The sequence below is a fragment of the Tachypleus tridentatus genome, chromosome 9 (assembly GCF_004210375.1).
Source record: "Tachypleus tridentatus isolate NWPU-2018 chromosome 9, ASM421037v1, whole genome shotgun sequence".
NCBI lineage: Eukaryota > Metazoa > Arthropoda > Merostomata > Xiphosura > Limulidae > Tachypleus > Tachypleus tridentatus.
Genome location: NC_134833.1, coordinates 159,250,532 through 159,275,138, shown reverse-complemented (window position 1 = coordinate 159,275,138; position 24,607 = coordinate 159,250,532). Strand labels below are relative to the sequence as shown.

General features: G+C 32.7%; 1 protein-coding gene across 1 annotated transcript in view; it reads left to right on the top strand.

Annotated features, from left to right (window-relative positions):
• Positions 1-10,646: 10,646 nt before the first annotated feature.
• The window catches only part of LOC143226792 (protein pellino-like), a 36,185-nt gene continuing 22,224 nt past the window's right edge, over positions 10,647-24,607 (top strand). Inside the window, 4 exon segments of the mRNA XM_076458206.1 lie at positions 10,647-10,788; positions 20,052-20,210; positions 23,650-23,679; positions 23,681-23,777. Of these exon segments, the coding sequence (XP_076314321.1) occupies positions 10,769-10,788; positions 20,052-20,210; positions 23,650-23,679; positions 23,681-23,777 (306 nt within the window). The 5' untranslated portion in view covers positions 10,647-10,768.

Here is a 24,607-nt window from a genome sequence, read left to right as displayed (position 1 = left end):
AATTGACGGTCAAGCCCACTATTCCTTGATAAAAAAGTAGCGGTGGGTGGTGATGACTACCTGCCTTCCCTCTTGTCTTACACTGTTAAATTAAGGACGGCTAGTACAGACAGTCATCGTGTAGCTTTGCGCGAATTTCAAAAACAAAAATACAATTTATATAAGCCATTTGGTACCTCTACAATTGTTATGGTATGAACGCCTTTCGCAAGATGGCAAAGAATTCTTACAATTATTATTGACAATAGACAGTTATTCGGTCTATTACGTTTCTTAAACAATGTATTTCTTATTTATATCCTTAAAGTTTTCAAGAATTAGAATAATATATAACAATAGTTGAAACTTTGTAGAATGGACGGCAACTGCTTGTTGTGGAGATACAGGTGGAGAAGACGACGTTTCGAAAGTCTTCCGCTTTTCGTGTTCAAGTCAGATTGTATGAAACGAAAACTAAACAAACTTGGCAGGGGTTTAGTTTAAGGAGAGAGAAGTCTGAGGAATTCTCTCCCCAACAGGGATGGTCAGAAACGTTGTGGTTTAGTTTAGAGAGAGAGAAGTCTGAGGAATTCTCTCCCCAACAGGGGTGGTCAGAAACGTTGTGGTTTAGTTTAGAGAGAAAGAAATCTGAGGAATTCTCTCCCCAACAGGGGTGGTCAGGAACGTTGTGGTTTAGTTTAGAAAGAAAGAAGTCTGAGGAATTCTCTCCCCAACAGGGATGTTCAGGAACGTTGTGGTTTAGTTTAGACAGAAAGAAGTCTGAGGAATTCTCTCCCCAATAGGGGTGGTCAGGAACGTTGTGGTTTAGTTTAGAGAGAAAGAAATCTGAGGAATTCTCTCCCCAACAGGGGTGTTTAGGAACGTTGTGGTTTAGTTTAGAGAGAGAGAAGTCTGAGGAATTCTCTCCCCAACAAAGGTGGTCAGGAACGTTGTGGTTTAGTTTAGAGAGAGAGAAGTCTGAGAAATTCTCTCCCCAACAGGGGTGTTTAGGAACGTTGTGGTTTAGTTTAGAGAGAGAGAAGTCTGAGAAATTCTCTCCCCAACAGGGGTGTTTAGGAACGTTGTGGTTTAGTTTAGAGAGAGAGAAGTCTGAGGAATTCTCTCCCCAACAGGGGTGGTCAGGAACGTTGTGGTTTAGGTTAGAGAGAGGAGAAGTCTGAGGAATTCTCTCCCCAACAGGGATGGTCAGAAACGTTGTGGTTTAGTTTAGAGAGAAAGAAATCTGAGGAATTCTCTCCCCAACAGGGGTGTTTAGGAACGTTGTGGTTTAGTTTAGAGAGAGAGAAGTCTGAGGAATTCTCTCCCCAACAGGGGTGGTCAGAAACGTTGTGGTTTAGTTTAGAGAGAAAGAAATCTGAGGAATTCTCTCCCCAACAGGGGTGGTCAGGAACGTTGTGGTTTAGTTTAGAAGAGAGAAGTCTGAGGAATTCTCTCCCCAACAGGAATGTTCAGGAACGTTGTGGTTTAGTTTAGACGGAAAGAAGTCTGAGGAATTCTCTCCCCAATAGGGGTGGTCAGGAACGTTGTGGTTTAGTTTAGAGAGAGAGAAGTCTGAGGAATTCTCTCCCCAACAAAGGTGGTCAGGAACGTTGTGGTTTAGTTTAGAGAGAGAGAAGTCTGAGAAATTCTCTCCCCAACAGGGGTGTTTAGGAACGTTGTGGTTTAGTTTAGAGAGAAAGAAATCTGAGGAATTCTCTCCCCTACAGGGATGTTCAGGAACGTTGTGGTTTAGTTTAGACAGAAAGAAGTCTGAGGAATTCTCTCCCCAACAGGGATGGTCAGAAACGTTGTGGTTTAGTTTAGAAAGAGAGAAGTCTGAAGAATTCTCTCCCCAACAGGAATGTTCAGGAACGTTGTGGTTTAGTTTAGACAGAAAGAAGTCTGAGGAATTCTCTCCCCAATAGGGGTGGTCAGGAACGTTGTGGTTTAGTTTAGAGAGAGAGAGAAGTCTGAGGAATTCTCTCCCCAACAAAGGTGGTCAGGAACGTTGTGGTTTAGTTTAGAGAGAGAGAAGTCTGAGAAATTCTCTCCCCAACAGGGGTGTTTAGGAACGTTGTGGTTTAGTTTAGAGAGAGAGAAGTCTGAGAAATTCTCTCCCCAACAGGGGTGTTTAGGAACGTTGTGGTTTAGTTTAGAGAGAGAGAAGTCTGAGGAATTCTCTCCCCAACAGGGGTGGTCAGGAACGTTGTGGTTTAGGTTAGAGAGAGGAGAAGTCTGAGGAATTCTCTCCCCAACAGGGGTGGTCAGGAACTTTGTGGTTTAGTTTAGAGAGAGAGAAGTCTGAGGAATTCTCTCCCCAACAAGGGTGTTTAGGAACGTTGTGGTTTAGTTTAGAGAGAGAGAAGTCTGAGGAGTTCTCTCCCCAACAGGGGTGGTCAGGAACGTTGTGGTTTAGTTTAGAGAGAGAGAGAAGTCTGAGGAATTCTCTCCCCAACAGGGGTGGTCAGGAACGTTGTGGTTTAGTTTAGAGAGAGAGAAGTCTGAGGAATTCTCTCCCCAACAGGAGTGTTCAGTAACATTTCTTTTTTAAGTCCACCCTTTCCCTTGGTGGACTCAGCAAATAGCCAGATGTGGCTTTGCTATAAGAAAAAAAACACACACATACACTAACTCCGCCTATTTTTTCTTAAGTTTTTATGTTTTATTAACCTGATAGTTGTATATAGTATACAAAAATAGACTAAGCAAGTAACTTTATTTTGACATAAGTGGATACAACAAAATTGCTATTTTAACATAGTGAATGTAAAAGAAAACACAAAAAGAATTTTTGTTAAGCGAAATGTTATGTTAATTTTCCAAAAGAGATGAAAAAACAAATAATTCAGTTCACCATGAGAATAAAAATAATGAATAGTGAGAAAGCAGTACAAAGGGACAATCATTATTATACATATAATTTGAAGTTATATGACCTGATGTCTTTTACTGAAACAAGTAATACATAGACCAGGGCTACCTTCACATTTATCACAGTACGTGCCAATGTTTTGGGTCTTTCTGTCCACTTCTTTTGCAATATTTGTCTTATTTATTTCACTCTAGCAGCCAATGCATCTTTTAGAAATAATTCTGTTAGACTTGTCTCTTTCAGTGTAAGTCTTTATAATGTGTTGTGTGTTGACTCTTCATGCTGTTGTCCTTGGTGTTATTGCTGCTTGACCATTTACTTAATACAGTGATTCAATGACTGATATTCGAAGTAGTTTGTGTGTGTGTGTGTGTGTGTGTTATTGAATAATAGAAAAGCACTTTGTGTTTACCAAAAACCATTCCCAAGTGGTGAAAAATAACTGAACATTTGACTGGATATATCTATTCCTTGTTTTATGATATTGTAATTATGAACCATTTCTGAGTTCTTGAATCCACAACATTGATTCTCCATCAAGTTTCCTTGAAGCTCAGATCGTGTTTCTTTGATAACATAAGTACATCACATTTGTCCTTCCATTTGGCAACCACAATTTCATCATTTTGTTGGCGACCTACTAATTTTTTTCTTGTTTAGTTTTGCTCTTATAATTTCCTTGGGATTACTTACCCTTTCTGTTCGCCCGTAATGTCTCCACAAGGTGGGTTTGATGACTTAGCATCTCTTTTGCTAAATAGATTGATCTATAGAAATTAACTATAACAATTGTTCCCCCTGCATCTGGATAATCCTTAACAAAATCAAGGGCTATTTGAGTTACATGGATGAATCCATCTGAGACATGCCTTTGTTGTTGCTGTATATCACGTTTTCCAGCAAAAAGTGTTGATATGGGTGTAACCTTGGAGATCAGTATTATACTGACGAAACACCAGGTGGCCATGACACCATTGTTTCATCTATTGCAATGCATTCATCTGGAATATTAGCACTTGTAATCTCAAGTAACTTTCTAATTGTTCCTAAACGATCTCTCCCAATTGTTTGATTATCTGCAAAATGAACAAAACTTAGAAGTGCTTGAAACCTCTTTCTTGATATTATTTGTGATATGTAAGAATTTCTGTAAAAAAGATATTTCTGCCAGTAGTGAACGATCTCATAAGTTCTATGTACATAATTCCAATAAACTTTTTCATTTCATTACAGTTAGTGTCTTTCCACATTCTTACCTTTGTGTTGCCCGACATGGCCAGGTGGTTAAGGTACTCGACTCGTAATTCGAAGGTTAAGGGTTCGAATCCCCGTTACACCAAACATTATCGCCCTTTCAGTCGTGGAGGCGTTATAATGTGACGGTCAATTCCCACTGTTCGTTGGTAAAAGAGTAGCCCAAGAGTTGGCAGTGATGGTGATGACTAGCTGCCTTCCCTCTAGTCTTACACTGCAAAATTAGGGACGGCTAGCGCAGATAGCTTTCGTGTTGCTTTGCGCGAAATTAAAAACAAACCAAACATTTCACGCTTCTGAAATTTTATCACGACCCACGGGTTGGTCGTGTGGGACAGTAAGACCAATTGTATTTTTAAGTTCTAAGCAACCCATCTGTGGTTCGCGAATCAAAAATGAACTTTGCAACGTTTTTAACTCATAACTAACATGACATAAAAATTTTACGCTCTTTCTATAAAAATAATTATAAAATGGCTAGTGGGACCCTGGAAAGTATCAGTAAGACAGGCTTTGGAACCAACATGTTAAAGAATCAATCTATCACTCTATTCAACTGAATATATTCAGTATCGAAACGTCATTCATCTGATGAATACATTCAGTATCGAAACGTCATTCATCTGATGAATATATTCAGTATCGAAACGTCATTCATCTGATATTAATTATTAGTTTTAGTTTTCTTTAATTTTTCGTCATCAACACACTTGACAAGAATTAAAAAGCTGTGCCAACACACGCTGTAATCAGAATGTTTCTTTATGTTAGTTTTGAACATTCAGTAGTGAAACCTACAAAGACACCTGTAACAAAATCATTGGCATTCAATCTAATGTCGCTGTGCCTCTCGGTGGCTCAACGGAAAGTCTTGAGGCTTGTAACGCTTCAAGCGGGTTTCAATCCCGCGATGAGAGGGCAGTAAATGGCCATTGTATATCTTTATGTTCGTGAAACAATTTCTGTATAATAACATTCTAAATACTAACTTAGTTATTTTTATAAAAAGAAAATTCATATTCCAAATAGAACTAACTGTGCCTATTAAAACTGTGTTACTACTATTAAATGTTTGTGTACTCCAATTTCAATTTTGTGAGTTAGAATATTTAAAATTCGCTGAATTTATAATAAGGGTAATTCCAAATTCAAGACTTTTTATCATATGAATAAATATTTTAGTTATTATTTATATTCAATTTATTTTTATAGATGCTATGAATATAAATCAAATAAAGTTTAATTTCAAAATAACTACAAATGACAACAGGTGAAAATAATTATAAATTATCTGTTTGATTAATAGTTATTTTAGTATTCATATATATCTAATAGTTTTAAAAGGACTTTGTAAAACTTATCCGACAGAATAATTACTAATACCACAGTTGTAATAGGTTCGAGGAAAGTGTATTAACACTTCAATAAATTACAAACAAGCAAGGACTAAACACAGTGATTTCACTTTGAGAAAAAGAGTACATATTATTATTTCAGATAAAATGGCACATTTGTACTTAACTATTTCTTGACGAAGTGTCCAACATCTCTGAATAAAGTAACAGGAATTGAGTTAATTTGGAATTATATTTAAATTCTACCAAAACTTCCTAAACCTCCACGACTATTTTCAATATTAAAGTAACGAATATCAAAAATTCCAATATTTCTATCACTGTATACGTTAAGCCTGCTAGGTGCAGTTAAAAGTAAAGAAAGGCTTAACTATTGTTGCACACCGTGTTCTTAAATAAAGTAATTTATTAGTATTAGTTATCTAGATAGAGCTGTGTGTCGTTGATAGATGTAGGAAAATCAAGTTATTTCTAGAAATATCTAGAACATGGTTAAACTGTAATAATTAAATGCAACTTTGTGTACGTAAGGAGATTGATTGTACATTAGTCCTAGCAATGCAATTAAAGAAAAATGACACAATTTGTAAATTTGAGTCATTTCTGACAGTTTAAAAGTAGTTTAAGCTTGTAGAAATAGTTAAGGACATAATAAACCAATTTCATCTCATTAAGTAGATTGGACGTTGAAGCCTTGTGATTTGGTAAATTAAATGAGAAGAAAAATGACCACAGCACTACTGCAAGAGTTACATGGAAAAACAGGCACGAATTATTGTAAGTTTGTTTCTTTGAAGTTAAGCACAATGGGTATCGAAAACCTGGTTTCTAGTGTTGTAAGTCCGCAGACATATCGCTGTGCCAGTAGAGGGCTTTTGACAAATAATGTTTGTTTTGTTTTGAATTTCGCACAAAGCTACTCGAGGGCTATCTGTGCTACCCGTCCCTAATTTAGCAGTGTAAGACTAGAGGGAAGGCAGGTAGTCATCACCACCCACTGCCAACTCTTGGGCTACTCTTTTACCAACGAATAGTGGAATTGACCGTAACATTATAACGTACCCACGGCTGAAAGGGCGAGCATGTTTGGTGCGACCGGGATTCGAACCCGCGACCCTCGGATTAGAAGTTGAATGCCTTAACACACTTGCCGACAAATAATAAGTTCTAAAAACTGGAATAAGTTAGTGTTTAAGAAATATTTTTTAATATTTTAATTTAGGTGTTTACTTGCCAGAGAGAACAAGTTATTACATCACATTAACATTATATCTAGTTAAGGCTTATGCAGAATCTATATACTGCACGTTGATGATGTAACAGCATGCTCCCTCTATAGAACAAATCTCTAAATGAAATAGTAAAATCATAGTTTACAACACTATCCATATTTTGTTTTTTAAAACTCTTAATTAAGGCATTTTTACTAAAATGGAATATATCTGAACAGGATTAAAACAAGATACAATAACGCTGTTCGTTGATAGATTGTTTCGGCAGAGTATTCATGATGAAACTTTGTAGAATGGACGGCACCTGCCTGTTCTGGAGATACAAGTATAGAGGACGACATTTAGAAAGTCTTCCGCCTTTCGTCGTCAGGTGGGAAGACTTTTGAAACGTCGCCAACTACACTTATATCTCCACAACAGGCAGTTGCCGTCCATTCTACAAAGTTTCATTAACGTTGTTGTTTGTTATTAAGCACAATGACCTCTATGTGCTCTACTCACCAAAGGTATCAAAACTTGTTGTTTAACAGTATGAGTCCACAGACATACCGCTTTGCCACCTGGTGGGCTACTTTAATATTGTAAATTATAGTAGTATCTGTGCATCACATACGGACACAGTAAACAATGTAATATTAGCGAACTTGAAAATCGTTTTTATTCTTAATTTTTGAGAAAGTTTTATGTATGTATCAAATTTTTGATAATAAATCTCTGTGGCATGTTGGCGATAAATTTCATCAATAGACAGACAGTACATATTCCACTTGTTTTAAAATAATAAATTAAAACAAGTCAAATGTATATTGTTACGATTTCGTATTACCGTACTGTATAATACGAAAAAAAATGCAATTTTGTAGTTCTATAAAATATTTATTATATATTTTAACATAAAAAACACAAACAACTAATATTAACTTACAAAGTGTACACTACAAAAGATCACTTTTTCTTGGTAGATCCAATTCAAATTAATCACTTCAAACGTAGTATGTGGAAACTCAGCTTCAAGTGAAAATTCGAAGTTGAAATATAGCTAGATGCACAGTTACAAAGTTTCACTGTTCCAGTGTCGAGTGCACCAAAACTTGCGATATTTTCAAAAGTTCTCAAAAGGCACAAAGCTTACCAAAGTTACAAAATCAAGCCTAATTCCTAACTTTAAATTTACCAACTTTTTCGAGTCTGAAACAAAAACTAATAATAAGTTAAAAAAACCTATTGTTAATATCTAGATTCAAAAACTCTTTGCAGGTCGAAGCAGAAAATTTCTATCAAGAAATGATCATTCAAATTGAAATAAAACAAATTTTTTCAAGACTACTTCTCTATCTCTCTTTTTTCTGCTAACGGACACTTGAGACATTTTATAAGGGACACCAAAAATTGTTACAGAGAGTGCACAAGCTAAAAACAAACTGTGAATTATAACAAAAATATGGCATCGTGATAATATAGACATGTTCATTACGCTATTGGTTATCACAATCGTATCCAGGCCTATAAATAATAATCTTTTTTCGTTAAACTCCGCACAACCTGGTTTGTTGACCTTACAACATAATTTGACGAGACAAATGATTATCCTATACTCTGTTATTACAATACAATCTGTGATAATTTCACTTTAAAAATCAAAACTACACACTAGTTATGGCTAAACTCACAATCATGAAGCCTAAATCTATTTATATTAAACTACATTTTCAACATACATTTATAACTTAACGAACATCTAAAACGTTCCACATACTATTTGATATTATGATGCAATAATACTCAATTAAAACAACAGAAAAACTCAGAAGGGTCTAGTAACATGATGCAATAACATGACAATCACCAGTTCATATCTATTTAACAACAGAACGTATGTATAATAAATTATCGCTTCTGAAAATAACTAAATTTAATAGTTGCGCAATATAAACCATCTAAATCATAACTCTCACATTAAACTTAAACTGAAACAGTCGTGTATTTTTAGCATATTTATTTAGTTGAGAAAAAAATAATTAATTATATTGTGTCCTGATTTGCTTTTCAACGAACAACTATTTCTCCCAATAAGTTAAAGGTTAAGATATATTGTTTTTTTTTGTTTATAAATTCGAAAGAATTAATTTTTGCATGCCATTTTGCAGATAGATTTAACATTCGAGTTGTTGTGACATTGTTCTATTTTTGGTTGTTTATTTTGAATTATTTAGTTAAAATAATGCGAAAAGCACTCCGTATAACAATAACAAATTAAATTTTTAACGTTTTTTTACAGTTTCACTTATTTATAGGTCTAATTCCAGAAACAAGATTTTCGACGGAAACTCTTAAAATACTTTAGGCCTAATACACCAACAACATTTAACAAAAGTTTCCTTCATTTGTAATAAACCTGACTAACTTATGGTTTAGATGAGAAAAACATTAAATATTAGTGATAAGAATTACTTTATTCGATCGAGAACTCGATTAACCTTCCCTCTATCATCCACTTCTAGATATTCCATTCTTTATTATAATATTTCACGTTTACGAAGTATGCAAAGTTTCTACACTCTAGGACTATTTAAAAAAAACCAAAAACTTTTCAGTTCTAGAATTATCATCATGTTTAACAGATATTTCTGATAAATAACTGAATTATAAAGAAAACTGAACTTACAAGGGAACTGTGAGATGTGGAGTTTGATGTAAACTTTGGTTTAATTTGATAGTTCAGTTTTAGCTTTTGATTTTATACAGATTTATAGTTTATCGAGAGTTATAGGATAAATGTAATTCTTTCTCAAGAAAGATTTGATTCTATTATTTTAATTAGTTTAGTGTCTAGTTATTTTGCTTTACTGGAAAAAAATATGTATGATGCTCCTATCGCGGGAAATGGCATTACCTCTTGGTAAATGGAGGAATCTTCATTAAACCAAAAACAAATAGGCAGGGAAAAAAGTGTTATGTATGAAGAACGAATTGTAAGGAGAAAAACAAAACGAAGCGTTTTGTTCACAATTATGAAAACATATGCATTATCTTGAAGAAAAAGATGCAATCCAGACCTTGTTCAAAAATTGTATCTTGTAATTCTAAATTTTCTTTTTCTTTCGTCAGCATCGACTCAGTATAAACAAAAACAAAAATAGCTACTTTTATTTAAAGTTTCAAAATTATTTATATGTTGCCGTGAGATAATATTGATAAGTTTCTATTAATGTTAAACAAAAATAACTTAAATCTATATAATGCATCTTTATTAGCTCAATATTTCCTTATTACAGTTTTATTTAGGGTAGTGAAGTTGTACATTCATCAATAAACCCTGATGAAGCTGTAATAGTGAAATACTCAACAAATAAAGATATATTCTAAAAATATAGACCATTATTTTATTTACAATTTTTAGAAATTTCTCGTTGCATAAAATTAATAATAACGATATTGGTAAGTTATTTCGATCATTAATGTGTCTTTAGTTAAAGTCCTCCACATAACAATATTTTCGTTACTCTACACATAACATTATCTCTCGATTACTTACAAAATCAATAGCTTGTTCTATTTCAATGAGATGATTTTGAGATGGCATATAAATAATCGGAAACGATTATAAGAAAAGAGGCTCTGAATTTTCATATTTAAATATATGCAGAAATACAATATACAGATGTATACATCTGTAAAGATAACAGAAATACTGATTGAATCCAAATTAATCTCGTGTTGTTGTTTTTTAACTAGTGAATTATTATTATTATTTCAATAATGTTGTTTTTCAGACTATGTTCACTGGTAAAGCTAACATTACAAATAACGTTTCAACAGTTTCCAAATCCGATTGCCTTATCTCGCAAATAAAATTCACTTCACTTAACTGCAAATAATTAAACTCATCAGCAAAACTGATTTACAAAAAAAAACAAAAAACGGTTTTGTATTCTTCTAAGCTCAGTAGTTTTACTTTAAAAATATCCTAACTTCCGCTAGAGGGAAACAAATGAACCCTCCCCCCCCCTTTTTTTTTTTTTTAAGTAGTTATGAGTTACCATTGTACGGAAATGAATGAATTTGTATTCTAAAGCATGCCAGATAATCAAAAAGGGTGAGTTTTTATTTTGTTCTTTTCATTGAAAATTAGAAAAATACTGACATTTTTATTGACCATAAAACGTGAATACTAAATTAAGTGATAATATGAACTTAGGCTTAAAATGGCTAACAGAAATACTCGATATAGCCATTTAAAGTGCCATGCAACACTTGTGGCATTGTTTGCTGAAAGTTGAAGTGAGTAAACTAACGAAAGCTAACGCTAATGCACTGTAAATAGTAGAACATATAAACGCCGTATACAGCCAGCAGTTCAATGTTGTAGATAACTAGTATGAGGAGGTATAAGAAAACTTCGAGTTAAAATGTACGTTTACATAAAGCTTATCTAGATAATTTACGTTAATTTTCAACCACGAACTAGTCTATACTAATGTATTTAAATATAAGGTGAGTACAGTGTAGTTTAAAACAAAACTTTAACCATTACTATGTTATTTTCTTAATACTGATTGAAACTGCACATTCTAATATTTACCAATTCTAATAAGCTGTGGAACCACCATGACGTTACGGTTTATTCAGCGTGACTAAAGCTTCAACAATTTGTTGAAATTTCAAGATGGACGTCAGTCAGGCAAAATAAAAATGTTTGAAATTTGCACAGTTTTGTTAGATAAATACAACAAAACAAAATCACTGTAAAATATATTTTTAACAATGAAAGCAGTTTGTCTAGTGATCTTTAGAGCTGTTTCTTGAAATACTGGTAGATGAAATAGGTTTGTTTTACAGTGATTTCATTTTAAAAATAAAAGTGTCAAACCCCCATAAATCTGCCATATTGCATTTTGTAATCTCCACACTCCTTTGGAGCAATGAATGTGTTGAGCCTACATTGTATAAACATCAGAAGTCATAAAAGTAACTTTAGGAACAGGGCACTGAATGTCAACATTGAAAGTCAGAATGTGGCTAAGTTTAAAACTTGGCAAAGATGAGCTACACTTCACTTAAAACAACATTATTTTCCTAACAAGGAAGTTGTCTGTCTTGTAAAATGAGTTTTGTTGGCAGAAGTGAAAAGTGGCCATCTTATAGGAATATAAGAGAGAAATCAAAGATTTTCTGAAAGTAAGTGGTGGGTCCAGATTTTACTTTGCTCAAGAATGCATGTGCAAGAACAATCAGGTAGTCTTTATTGTCCATGTTGTAAGTTTACAAAAGTTCTGTCTAATAATTTAATCTCTGATTATTTCTTATGTTAGTGTTAAATCTTTTAATTAGTGATTTCTTCAAATGATATCACTGCACAGATTTAAAGAAAAATAAAAAATGCTGTTAATTTTTATTACCATCTAGTTTTTGTTCGTTTTTTTGTTCACCATCATTTTCACTCCAAATGTGGTACAAGATTAACCCTTTCAAAATGAAGTCTAGGTACTGTACATATTAATTTCATTAAAACAAAATTTTGGGGAAGTATCTGCGAGTCATAATTTGGATCACTTATTTGATGTTTATGGGAATCTCCTTATTATCCAAATGATTCCCTACAAATCTCTAGTTAGGATTCACTTGGAATACTCTGTACAGTTTTTGTCTCTCTATCTAAGAAAGGATATTGCATTATTGGAAAAGGTTCAGATAAAGGCTGTAATGATAATTCTGGGAATGGAATGATTACCTTAAGGATAGGTTAAATCTCTTTAAAGCTATTTTCTCTTGAGAAATAAAAAGACATTACTGAAGTATAGCAAATTATTTGAGTGTTATTAAGATATATTCTTGTTTCTTTGTGCCATGTTCTGAAGACAAGTGTTATTAAGATATATTCTTGTTTCTTTGTGCCGTGTTCTGAAGACAATGGGAAGGGAAGGCACAAACTTAATATTTAGAAAAGACAGGCTAAACTGCACTTAAGATAATTTTGACTTTCTAGCAGTGTGATTGTCTTATGGAATGAGTCACCATCAACAGTAATTAGGGGTAACACTTTAGAGAGAGTATAAAAAATAGTAGATAGATTTAAGTTTTTACTTGTTCTCATGGATATATTAATACTTTTAATTATTAACAAAATTATAGCTAAATTAAGTATATAAAAGTGAAATATGTAGGTGGTAAAAGTTGAAATACAAATTTTGTATTTCTATTATACTGATTTTTTATTTTATTAAAATAATCTTTTAATGTGTCTAAATTATTATTTTTTTTAGCCCTCCACTGGTACAGCAGTAAGTCTACGGATTTACGATGCTGTACAGTGTGGCTTTGTTATAAGAAAACACACACTCGTGTAATAATTATTTTTTAATATAAAACTATGATTTGCTATATACAGAAGAAGAAATAGTGTCGTAAATTGTCTTTTAACATGGTTATTTATTAATAACTGTATTCAAATTTTTTAAAGGTAAAGTTATGAATTTATACTGAAGAATAAATAAATATTAAAAATTGTCTGTGGGTAAAAAAATATTAATTACAAAAATCGCTTATTCTACTTTCAGCATCAGTTTAGCTATTTGTTTTGTTTTTTTTCATAAAGGATTTTGTTTCTAAGAGTTTAAAGCATTTTCAAATGGCACAAATTGAATATATATATATACATAAAGAGGTTTGATTACATTATGTTAAAATTATCTTTGAACATAACCATCTTATTAAATTGCTGTCATGTCCAGTCATGCTCTACCTAATTGTCATGTGCTGAATATCTATACAATAGTTCTGCACTGGATTTAATTGCAAAAGACTGTTACATCCAAAGAACACCATTTCTCCTTGCATAATTTCTGTAATTCATGAGGACAGTTAAGTCCCACCATCCATATCATGGGTGATTTTAAGTGGTGAGGAATGGTTGGAATATTGGTTCATTTTCCAGCTGCATGGTCTATGTGGTGATTGAATGGGAAGTACTTTGAAGTTTTATCTTGGTGAAACCATACACTTTTGAATTCATTTTCAGACAGAAACCCTTACTTATATGTTGCATAGTGTTGTAGGAACACTTGGACAGCATGTTCCACTGATATTTATGTTTAATGGATTATATCCCATTACAAGGTGTCACACCTTGCTTTACCATTGTCTGTAGTACAACTTGTAGCATCTATCTCACTATATGATCCTGGTACCCCAGATTGATCCATATTCCTTTGTTTTTCATTGTCATTAAGTAAAAGGTATATCTTCATCATGTAAATTGCAAATTTCTGATATGAACAGTTCCTTATGGCTTGAATGTATCAGTATTTTGCATCAAAAAGGTATGTTACATACACTTCCAAAAATACTATAATTGTATAGTGGTGTCATACTGTCTGTAAAATGTCGAACAATCTAAAACTGTAGTTCTAATACATTTTGTTTCTCCACTACTTTATATGAACTGCAGTTGTCATGCAAGTTGCATATTTCCATGTTTAAAATGTTTTTAATCCTTTATTGATATATATTATTATTAAAAAGATATTTAAGAGGTACTATGTTACTGTTTTCTGAGTCTTTTTAAACTAAATCTTTATTTTCACAGTAAGTATATAATATACAATCATCTCTATTTTGTTATAATAAATCTATATTGCCCATGGCAAAAAATGATTAGCCCTCATTTCACATGCATCTTGAAGATCTAACCAGGTTTTAGTTCATTATCAAGGTTTATGATAATGACTTCAGTATAGTGGTACGTGGTGTATTTATTTTTCGAACCTAAGACTAATGTTTTCAATAAGTAAATATATAAAACAATAGAAGTATTATGTAAATCATTTTCTGTAGTTGAGCAGATTTGGAAAACACAAAACGTGCGAGAAAATTTATATTTATGGAAAGAGAAGATAAAACAGACATATTTAATTGTAACAGACCTGTGGCTGAGCATTTGGTTCTTTACTGAAAAGTAATTTATAAGTGAACAACCTGTATATTTGCATGAGACTCTGGTAGGTCTTTATTAATGGAAGAATAGTGATAGGAAAGAATGCTAAGATAGATTACTGTTATAATACATTGTGGAAAAAAGGATTCTCTGAAGGAAATGTTTGAAAGTTGTTTGTTTTCTTTGAGTGTAGAAGAACTAGTGTTTGGCATAAAATGCTTATGAGATTTATTTGGATGAAGAAATGGTATGATGAAGAATGGTAACATATTAGAAGTAATAAATTTAAAGCTTTCAAAGTTTAGAGTTCATGGAAATACTTCTCTATTTAGAGTTATGAAATTAACATGTGGACAATAAGGGAAAATTTTTGAAGAACCTTTTGTTTTTCAAGAAATGTGGCCTCTACTACTGCTGATAGCAAGGCCTTCCATAAGCCAGTCATCCTCTCCTGGTAGAAAAGTAAAAACTGTTAACTAAAGCCTATTTGTTTTTTTCCAACGTTCAAATATCCATTCTCTTCTACTGTCTTCAGAATACAGCACAAAGAAATTAAGAGTTCTTTATCTTATAATTCTTCCAGATAATCCTGTATATGTCAATAACATCTGTTTTTGTTTCAAGGGAATCTAAGAGAACCAGAAAGTAAACTAACTTTTGAGATTTTTAGTTTTTTAACCAAAACTACACTCAAGTAGGGCATAACTAATGACCTGCATGGAGACTTTATGTAATCAGTATGTCTCTAAACACATTCTGAGATTCTATTAGCTTTAATTAATACCAGCAATTAAATCACTGCTTCCATGGTGTGAATTATCATCTACCAACAAACCAAGATCCATTTCTTCAATCATGATACTGAGTACTACCATATTAAACATGCTCTGATTTATGACAACCAAAATGCACTTATTGTAATTAGAGGTCTTACTGACAGATATTTGTTCAACCTACCAACTGATCCAAGTTATTTTGCATTACTTCAAATTCCTCTATAACTAGAAATACTTTAATTAACACATTTTATTCATTTTTCCTTTACAAATATCATTAAAGTAAATGAGATACAGAAACCCTTGATACACACTGCTAATAACAAATGTCCAGTTCGAGTGGTCTTTGTTAATTAATAGACATGTATTGTCTCCTATTTGTTCATCCTACAACCCAGTTAGCTTAACCATCTGATCATTTGTGTTACACCTTATTAAAAGTGTTTTATAAAGATAAGAACAGAATTTTCACACATCCAGGTAATAATCCTTGAAGAATATAACAGATTGATTGTTTGATTTTTTGTTAATTTTGCACAAAGCTACATGAGGGCTATCTGTACTAGCCTTCCCTAATTTAGCAGTGTAAGACTAGAGGGAAGGCAGCTAGTCATCACCAGCCACTGCCAACTCTTGGGCTACTCTTTTACAAATAGTGATATTGACCCTCACATTATAACACCCCCACGGCTGAAAAGGTGTGCATGTTTAGTGCAACAGGGATTTGAACCTGCAACCCTCAGATTATGAGTCATGCCTTAACCACTAGTCCTAATCGAGCCTCTTTACAGTAACCCCATGCAAGTTAGAATAACAGTTCATTGTCATCACCCGCACGCAATGTGTACAACTATATGCCGGGACAACAGATTGGTAGGTAGAATTTTTCTTTGGTCAGATTTCTTTTATATTTCTCTGAATGATTTGGTAAATCCTGTTATCAGGTTAGTTTTCGCACCATAGAAATAAGACTAACCTATAATTTGCAGGGCAACTCAGCCGTCCCTTTATAAAAACAAGAGTAACAGAAACAAGTTTCCTGTTTTTAGACACTTGTGATATAGTTTGCCCAATGGTAATAGTGTATACTACTGTTCAGTGTACTCTAATTTCAATTTATATGTAGCTTTTTTAATTTCTTTAACTTAGTAATTAACACAATTTTTGTGTTATGTGCTTCCAGTCTGATCTTTGAACCATGTCATTTGTTAAAGACAACTTGAGTGGTTTATATTACATGCGTGCCATTTTTCCGCTGAAACGCGGATTTCCGCAGTTTTCAAATGGCCAACGATTACCCACAAGATTCGTGTAAATTCGAGGAGAAAATATGAGCTATTTGGGGGCCGGGTAGGTGGTTTTTGAGGAGAAATCGTATTTTTTCAATGTTTATTGCAGAAAAAAAAAATCTGACCGCTATCTTGGAGGCAGTCTCGTTGTAGGTCTCGTGGTCTGGTATCGTGTGCATACCAGACGATAAAATATTCTCTACGCTCCAAAGAAACAAAAGCTGTTGAAATGTTTAAAAGGAAAGATGTTCATTTTGATCCTGTAGACAAGAGAATGTGTAAGGACATTAGATCAGCAGCTTCAAAGTATACCTCAAAGCTGAGGGAGAATCAGAAGAAAAGGGCAGAAAGGCTTGAGGCCTATGGTTCTGTGAAATCTGGCCCAGCCACCTTGGTTAAAGAAAAAGTCCAGAAAGCCGCAGAGGCACAGAGAGCTGCCCATTCAGAGAAGGAGAGAAAAAAAAAGCTCGGAAGAGAGCACTGGAAACCCTTGTCCCGAAAAAGAGGAAAGTAGCCAAGATTGATTAAAGGAAATTAAGTGATTTGAAATTTGACTGTAATTTATGCAGCAGAGCAGAAGTTGATATCAGTGACTGAAAAACATTTTATTATTATCTGCAGCATACAGTGCCAGTGGTTTATTTTAAAGCATATCATTAATTTTATTTTGAAGCAATGTCAAAGCTTTCCTTGATTTGCTGTTTCAGTTTGTATTGTGAAAGAATGAAAAATATACTGATATTGAGGTACCAGTAATTTACTGACAAGATTGTATAGATGAACAAGTTTTACTGTAGGTAGTCATGTAGAGTAATTTTAAGTAATTTGAAATTTTAATGGAATACATGCAGCAGAGCAGTAGTTGTTGATGTCAGTGACTGTACAAAATTTAATTTCTGAGGCATATCACTGATATCAGTAGTTTAATATTGAATCATATCAGTAGTTGAATTTTTAAGCAATGTCATAGCTTTCCTTCATATGCTGTTTTAGTTTGTATTGTCAATTTGTGAAAGAATGGAAAATTCACTGACATTAAGGTACCAGTAGTATAATGACAAGATTGCATAGATGAACAATTTGAACTGTAGGTAGTCATGATTAGTCAAAAGAGTAATTTTATGTGATTTGAAAATTGTATGGAATATATGCAGCAGAGAAGTAGTTATTGGCAATGACTGTAAAACATTTAATTGGCAGCATACCAGTAGTTGATGATGACAAAAAGGGTAATAATGAAATGATTTGTATTTGAAATATTTACTGAGTTATTTTGGCTTTATTAACTCATATTACGAATATATTTTGATTTGGAAAAAATTAAACTGAATAAATAGCAAATAAACAATCTTAACTTTCATTTATTTACTTTTTATTTTATTTGTTAATTTTAGATATTTTGATATATCTTCTAAAAAATGAATGCAAATTAAAAGAATAAATCAATCTGCTAAAAACTGTAAATAAAAGTTATAGCACAGACAGCCCTCAAGTAGCTTTGTGCAAAATTCAAAACAAACAAACTTGAACATAAGTATAATTTTGATTTTTATGCCTAGATTTACATAAAATATGTTCATAACAGTTAAAATGTAATTCATTAAAGATAAAACATGCACGTAAAGTTTAAATTTCATAACATTTAATCAAATATTAAGCCACTCTGTTGTATATAAATATTTACCAATACAAGCTATTGATCTTGTAGGCTTAGTGACCTTGATTTTACCTTTACCCATCTTATTGAAAAGACTTGTGACCTTCATCTATTGAGTGACATTTGTACCATGGATCAGTTTATTGTCAAATTAACATTCTAATAGCAAATCATATTGGTAGGTGTAGTTATTAACAACAGTAATAATGTTTGTTAATGTTAACAAAAGTGCACGTTCTTCTAACGAAGGAATATTCATTAAATCTTAATTTTAGAAGTGGTTACAGTGTTTGATCTGATATTGTAGGCATTTCCATAACGTTATTAACAATGATAATGTTTATTGACATTAACAGAAGGGATATCAATTTTATGATACGTTGTTCATTTTAATATTGTATACATTAATATCTGATACGTAACTAAGACTTTTTGTAATTATTTCAAAATGCAGGTATTTATGAGATTTTAAACATTAGCCTGAGACGTTGGTAAAATGGACGATACGTTTAAAACTATCGCATTTTTTTTTTTTTCATTTTTAGGTAAAAAGTTACTAATACCTTTTACCTCGTGTTTTTCTTGTATCAACACTCACGCGCAGTGGGACAACGTGAATGTGTGCGTGTTTCAAGTGTTTCCAATACGCCCTTCCTTCCTTCCTTGGTGCCAATAATAGTTAATTTTCCATCAAGCCTCCAGGAAGTTTGTAACTAATATCTGTTTGTTAAAAAAACAACCAACTAACCTTCTTTCTTTTACTGGAGATATTGGTCGTTATTTTAATTTTTTATTTTTCTAGTTTCGTACACATGTGTGTTCGGTTCGAAACAGCTGTCGTGGACAGATCGGTCTAGTGACATTTAGGTGATCGCAGCACTGCGTTGGTTTCAGATTAGGTAGTTGATCTTATTTAGGTGTAGATGTGACGCAAACTTTCCATGACCTGTTGTCAGTCGTTAGTCAACGATAAAACAAACGCGTTTAATCTTGTTATGTACTTAAGCCTAAAAGAATCGAAAGATTTATAATGATTTAGTTTGATGACTTTCAAGTTTTAAGTTTTACGGAAAACGTAACTTGGCACAGACTTACACCAGTGACTGAAGTCGATTATATACTAATTGTGAGTGGTACACTGCTTCGTAATAGTGGGTTGTGGTTACAGTAAACCGATCTCTGTAGCTTGACCCACCAGCGGATATGACGTATCGTGTGTATGATACTGCCAGTATTTCTCGCTGAACCCGGGGACAATAACACTATGTGGGAAATTCGTGTTCTCCAGTGTGTGGCCCTCCTACATGCCACTTCCTGCCCAGCTGTCGGACGGTAAAACTGTGGATTCCTTTGTTCGCTTTGAAACCAGCATTTGTTTTTGTATGCCATGGCTATTGTAAGTACTGTCTAATATCGATCGTAAGGTTTCGCAGTCCTTCATCTCTGTTCTCAGCAGATCACTAAAGCGACAAAGTAGTATTGCTTCATTCGATGTTTTTGTTTTTTTGTCGGTTAGCTCGGAACGTGTGCAGTTGTGGTTGATAAACAGTTTCTGTTAATGACGACACTGTTACTGGAAGCGAATAGTGACTGAGCCGTTTCGAAGTAATAAAAAAACCATAGTTGATGAACTTGCGATTTAAAAGAAATTTACAGTTTGTGTGTACGTCGCGAGACTTTATACTCTATCATTATGGTTCTTAGGTCTGACAAACCTTCAAGCCAGTCCAAGCCTACAACTGGATCATCTGTGGATAAGTCTAGTGGAAGTTCTGGTCCCCCTACGCCACATCACAGTCATAGTGAGCTCAACCCCTCAGCGAATGGACAAGCGTGCAAATATGGAGAACTGGTTATTCTTGGGTAAGTCCTCAGTAAGACGGATTGCCTCGTGCCTAGGAACATCGACAGATTTTAGTACAAGCATCTTGAAATTTAAAGAGTTTAGGAGTATTATAACAAAGTATATATTAATAAATTCTAGTTATATAAGGTCAAGTAATTTTCAGAATATACTGTTAACCACATATGTCATCTTACTGTATTAGTTGTGTGATTTCACTGTTCCATTATATAAACAGTTATTTAAAAAAACGTAAAAATATACTTGGTTGGGAAAGTTTCAGTTTATCTCTGTACTTAAATACAAACTTTCTAAATTAATTAAACTCATTTATTTTTTTGATCCTCTTGTAGTTGATGTTAAGTTTTATTTAAACTAGTAAATGTCTCTGGAAAGAACAGTTACATATAAATTTACAAACCTTATTAGAAATGATCATTTACATGAACTTGTTACTTTTCGAGTACCTATTCGGTTCTTCAGGTACAGGTCTCCAATGTGAAATGTACATGATTAACCTCCATATATGGGTTAGTGTTCACTATCCTACACATGCCCTGTTGATTAACCACTCATATTAGTCAGCAAAAAAGAAAAAGTTAAGTCATCACACGTCGAGTATTTTTCAAATGTTCTAATGCTTGCATAATCATGGTCGCACCTTTATAATATTTTAACTTAACACCATTGATTTAGTAGCATGCAGCTTGAATGACAGATATGTACAAGTAAAATTGAATACTGTTTCGAGAAGAAACTGTTATAATAATCTGACTTTTTGTGATGTATTTTCATTTAAAATATTATTTCAACAGATTATGTGCTCTAGTCGATGTGTAAATTGGTTTCAAAAAGGCTTATATATGCATGTTATCTAGGAGGTGGGAGTCATTTTATTCTTTCAGTGAAATAAGGAAAGTGACTCACGATGAACTGTAATTGCAAGGAGATGTTTGATATTTCACATCAGTTTCGTTTTTTATTTAATACATACCACCACACTTTAACCAGTAACCATAGCATTAACCTTTTCTCGATGGGTCTAAGGCTATGTTATCACATTTTGTTGACTTGCATTCAAAATTTTATTGAACTATTTTATGAATTTGTTAGTAAGTTTGATGTCCAACTGTCGGTGATAATTCAAATTTTCATATTGTATATTATTTAATTTCTTAAACACACCTAAATATTAATTTTCTGTGTCTCATGGTATTTTGAGTGCAGCATTAGTTCCAATCAGATGTGATGTAAAAATAAAAATTCTACAGCTTGTACATATTAGGAACTTTAAGTATACTGACAGTCTAGGATATAAAATACAAATCTCCTATCTTTCTGTGTGCTAGAATGTTACTCATGTACTGAATAAAACACAGTGGTCCTGTTCACCTTATTTCTATGTTTTGGAAACAGTCTATTATATACAATGTACACTTTATATGTGACATGTGAATAGCCAGTAAAAAGCTTAATGTTCCTGTAATGGTTTTGTCAGCCTGTTCGAAATATTACAATGCTATCTCTCCTTTTTTAAGATAAATCTTTGTGTTGGTAAGTTGGGCCTTTATCCTATTCACAATTTCAATTTTTTTTTAGACTCAATTATGACTTGATAACTAATCTGATTAAATTTTAATGAAAGTATATGGTATCAGTATAGTAATTTGATTTTTTTTTAAATATTCAGTTGTGCATACAAAACCTTAAAAAAAAATAGTTTCACATTCTCCACGTGTGAAATTTCTCAAGGCTTAGCAAATTATGACAAGCAGTAACCAAATGGAAAGGTGATGACTAGAAGACGTAATTGTCTGTTTTATGATTCAGGAAAAGTAAGGTTAAGAACTTATTTCTAAATGGTAATAACTACATACATATGTAATGTGTATTAATAGAATTGTGACTGTAAATTACAAAAACTAGTCCACTAAAACACAGCTAAAACAGGTAACTTTGTACAGACTATAGGTCAGTTTTATATTATTGGATATAGTAATGTGCATAGCTGAAAGATCAGTATAATAAAAGTAATAAATATATATGTATAATGTTAAGAATTTTAAGTTGTTTAGTCTAAACATTTATGTTATGATTTGTAGTCATTCTGGAATGAAAAAGGCATAATTTATTTGTTTTCTAATTTCTTACGGTGGTTACAGGTACAGCTGAACCTGTACAGATTTGTTAGTGACAATAACAGAAATATATACATTTTTTCTTATGAAATGTTTTATGACTACCTGGGTATCGTAAGGATTTTGTGAATAAAATTAAAAAAAATACATGAGTATTTTTAATCTTAAACTGAAGAATTACTTTGCATGCTGTATAGGCAATGTGCAAATAGAAAAAATGACATAAGAAAAACATTGCTCAATGAAACTCAAGATTTAGTAAAAAAAAAAATCTAACATTTTAAGTATGGAAACACTAATGTTTACATCTGTCAAATTTTGTGAACATATGTTTACTAATTTAAAAGTTACAGCATTTTTGGAAAACTTTAACAAGCACTAAACAGTTGTGAGGTTGGTCCCAGGGACTGAGTCTGTGCTGAAAGTGTTAAAATGACCATTTATTTTAGACTTAAATTTGTTTATTATGATCTTTAAAATTGCAAAGTTATTAGATTAAGAGAAGTTTTTACTTATTTCAGTATTTTGTTAAACAATATTTTAAGCATGTGAGAAGACAGAAGTAAACTGAAAGTAATGTATATTATTTAGTGAACACTGTACATATGCATATAGCTAAATGAACTTATGTCATATCAATAAAGTACATATTAAAAACTAAGCTAGTAGCATAATTAGATAGTTACATAACAGTTAGACCATCTTATCGAATAAGAGATTGTGAGAGTTGCATTATAGTTTTCTGGTTTTACATATAAATAATAGTTGCACAAACATGCACTAATTAAGAGTAATTATTTATATGATATTGTGCCTCTAGAAAAGTAATAGACAGTGAAATGTTGATGTGCAATACAAGCATGTTTTAACAGGAGCTTACAGTTTCATTAGAAAATCAAAATGTGACGTAATGTGTGTATTGCACACGTAGGTTGGTTGCACTTGTGAATAAGAGTTTGCCATATAAATCACTTTTACATCGTAAAGTGATTGATAATGACAGTAAAAGTGTTTAAAGCACAGGAGATAAAAATATGCTTTATCTCTGATGTTTTTATAGTCTGTCTTGTTGAGATGACAACAATGCATACCTGGTAATTTATAGCCTGATATAAAGCACAGTGGTATCTTTTCGTGACACCAAACGGGTGAAGTACCGTGCATCTTTAGACTGAAGTTGGGTTTCTGTTGTTTGAAATAATATCATTAAACCTTCTACGTTGTGTGACGTATCTCCACAAAAGTAACGATAGATGTAAAAATGCAGTAAACAGTATTGCAAATTATGGTGCTGTTAACATAATTTCTTTTTCCGTCGTAGATATAATGGTTCCTTGCCACAAGGTGAAAAGGCAGACGAAGAAGCAAATTGCCTTGTATAAACGGCCAGTACCTAACGGAGTTAAAAAATCTATACATTATGTGGTTAAACAGCCTCAGTCCTCAAAGGTGAATATTTATAAATACAAGTATCAAAACAAAGTGTGTTTAATGTAGTGGTTGAACCAAAACTTGTGACATTATTATATGATTCATTTTAGATGGTGCTTGGTACAATGTTTTATTTCTTGATAGTACATGAGTTAGTGACCATGTGCATAAAACACTGTCAAGTCTGTGTGTATGTCTTTTCATTATTCAAGGTGTTTCAGTGAACAAATACTGTAGATAAAAGGTAATAGTAAGGTGGTTCTTACCATACAAAAATTTAAAAAAGAAACGCATGAACATAGAATCTTTTGTAAATGCATTAGATTGATTGACTTCTTGACTGTTGCAAGTATTATTTTAAAAATGGTTTTTCATGTACTTTCAGGCATAGCTACTGAAATTCTTCCCTGAATTTTGGCCTGTCCACCTGATTAATTACACTAGCATGCCTTCAAAACTTAACATTCAAAATACAGAAATTTTTGTTTCACCACCTTTGTTTTAGTTCTTTTTATATTTTTTCTCTTTCCATTTTTCTCGTCTCTATGATTTCAAATTCTTTGATTTTTAAAAAAAATTTCAATTATTTACCTACTTTCTAAAATCCTGTTGCTAAATTTGACCCAATGTAAACAAATAACAGCAAGTGCACAAAAATAATAATAAAATGTCCTCGAATTTTGAAAGTAAGATTGAAAGAATGTATCATTAGCTTTAAAAACATTACCCTATAAAACAAAGCAGCTTTTAAACTAAAGCCTGAGATTTGAGCATTTTAACTAAACCTTACGGTGAACAAGTTCAATAAGGTTTACATTTCCAAACATTTAACTTTTAATTTTACATAC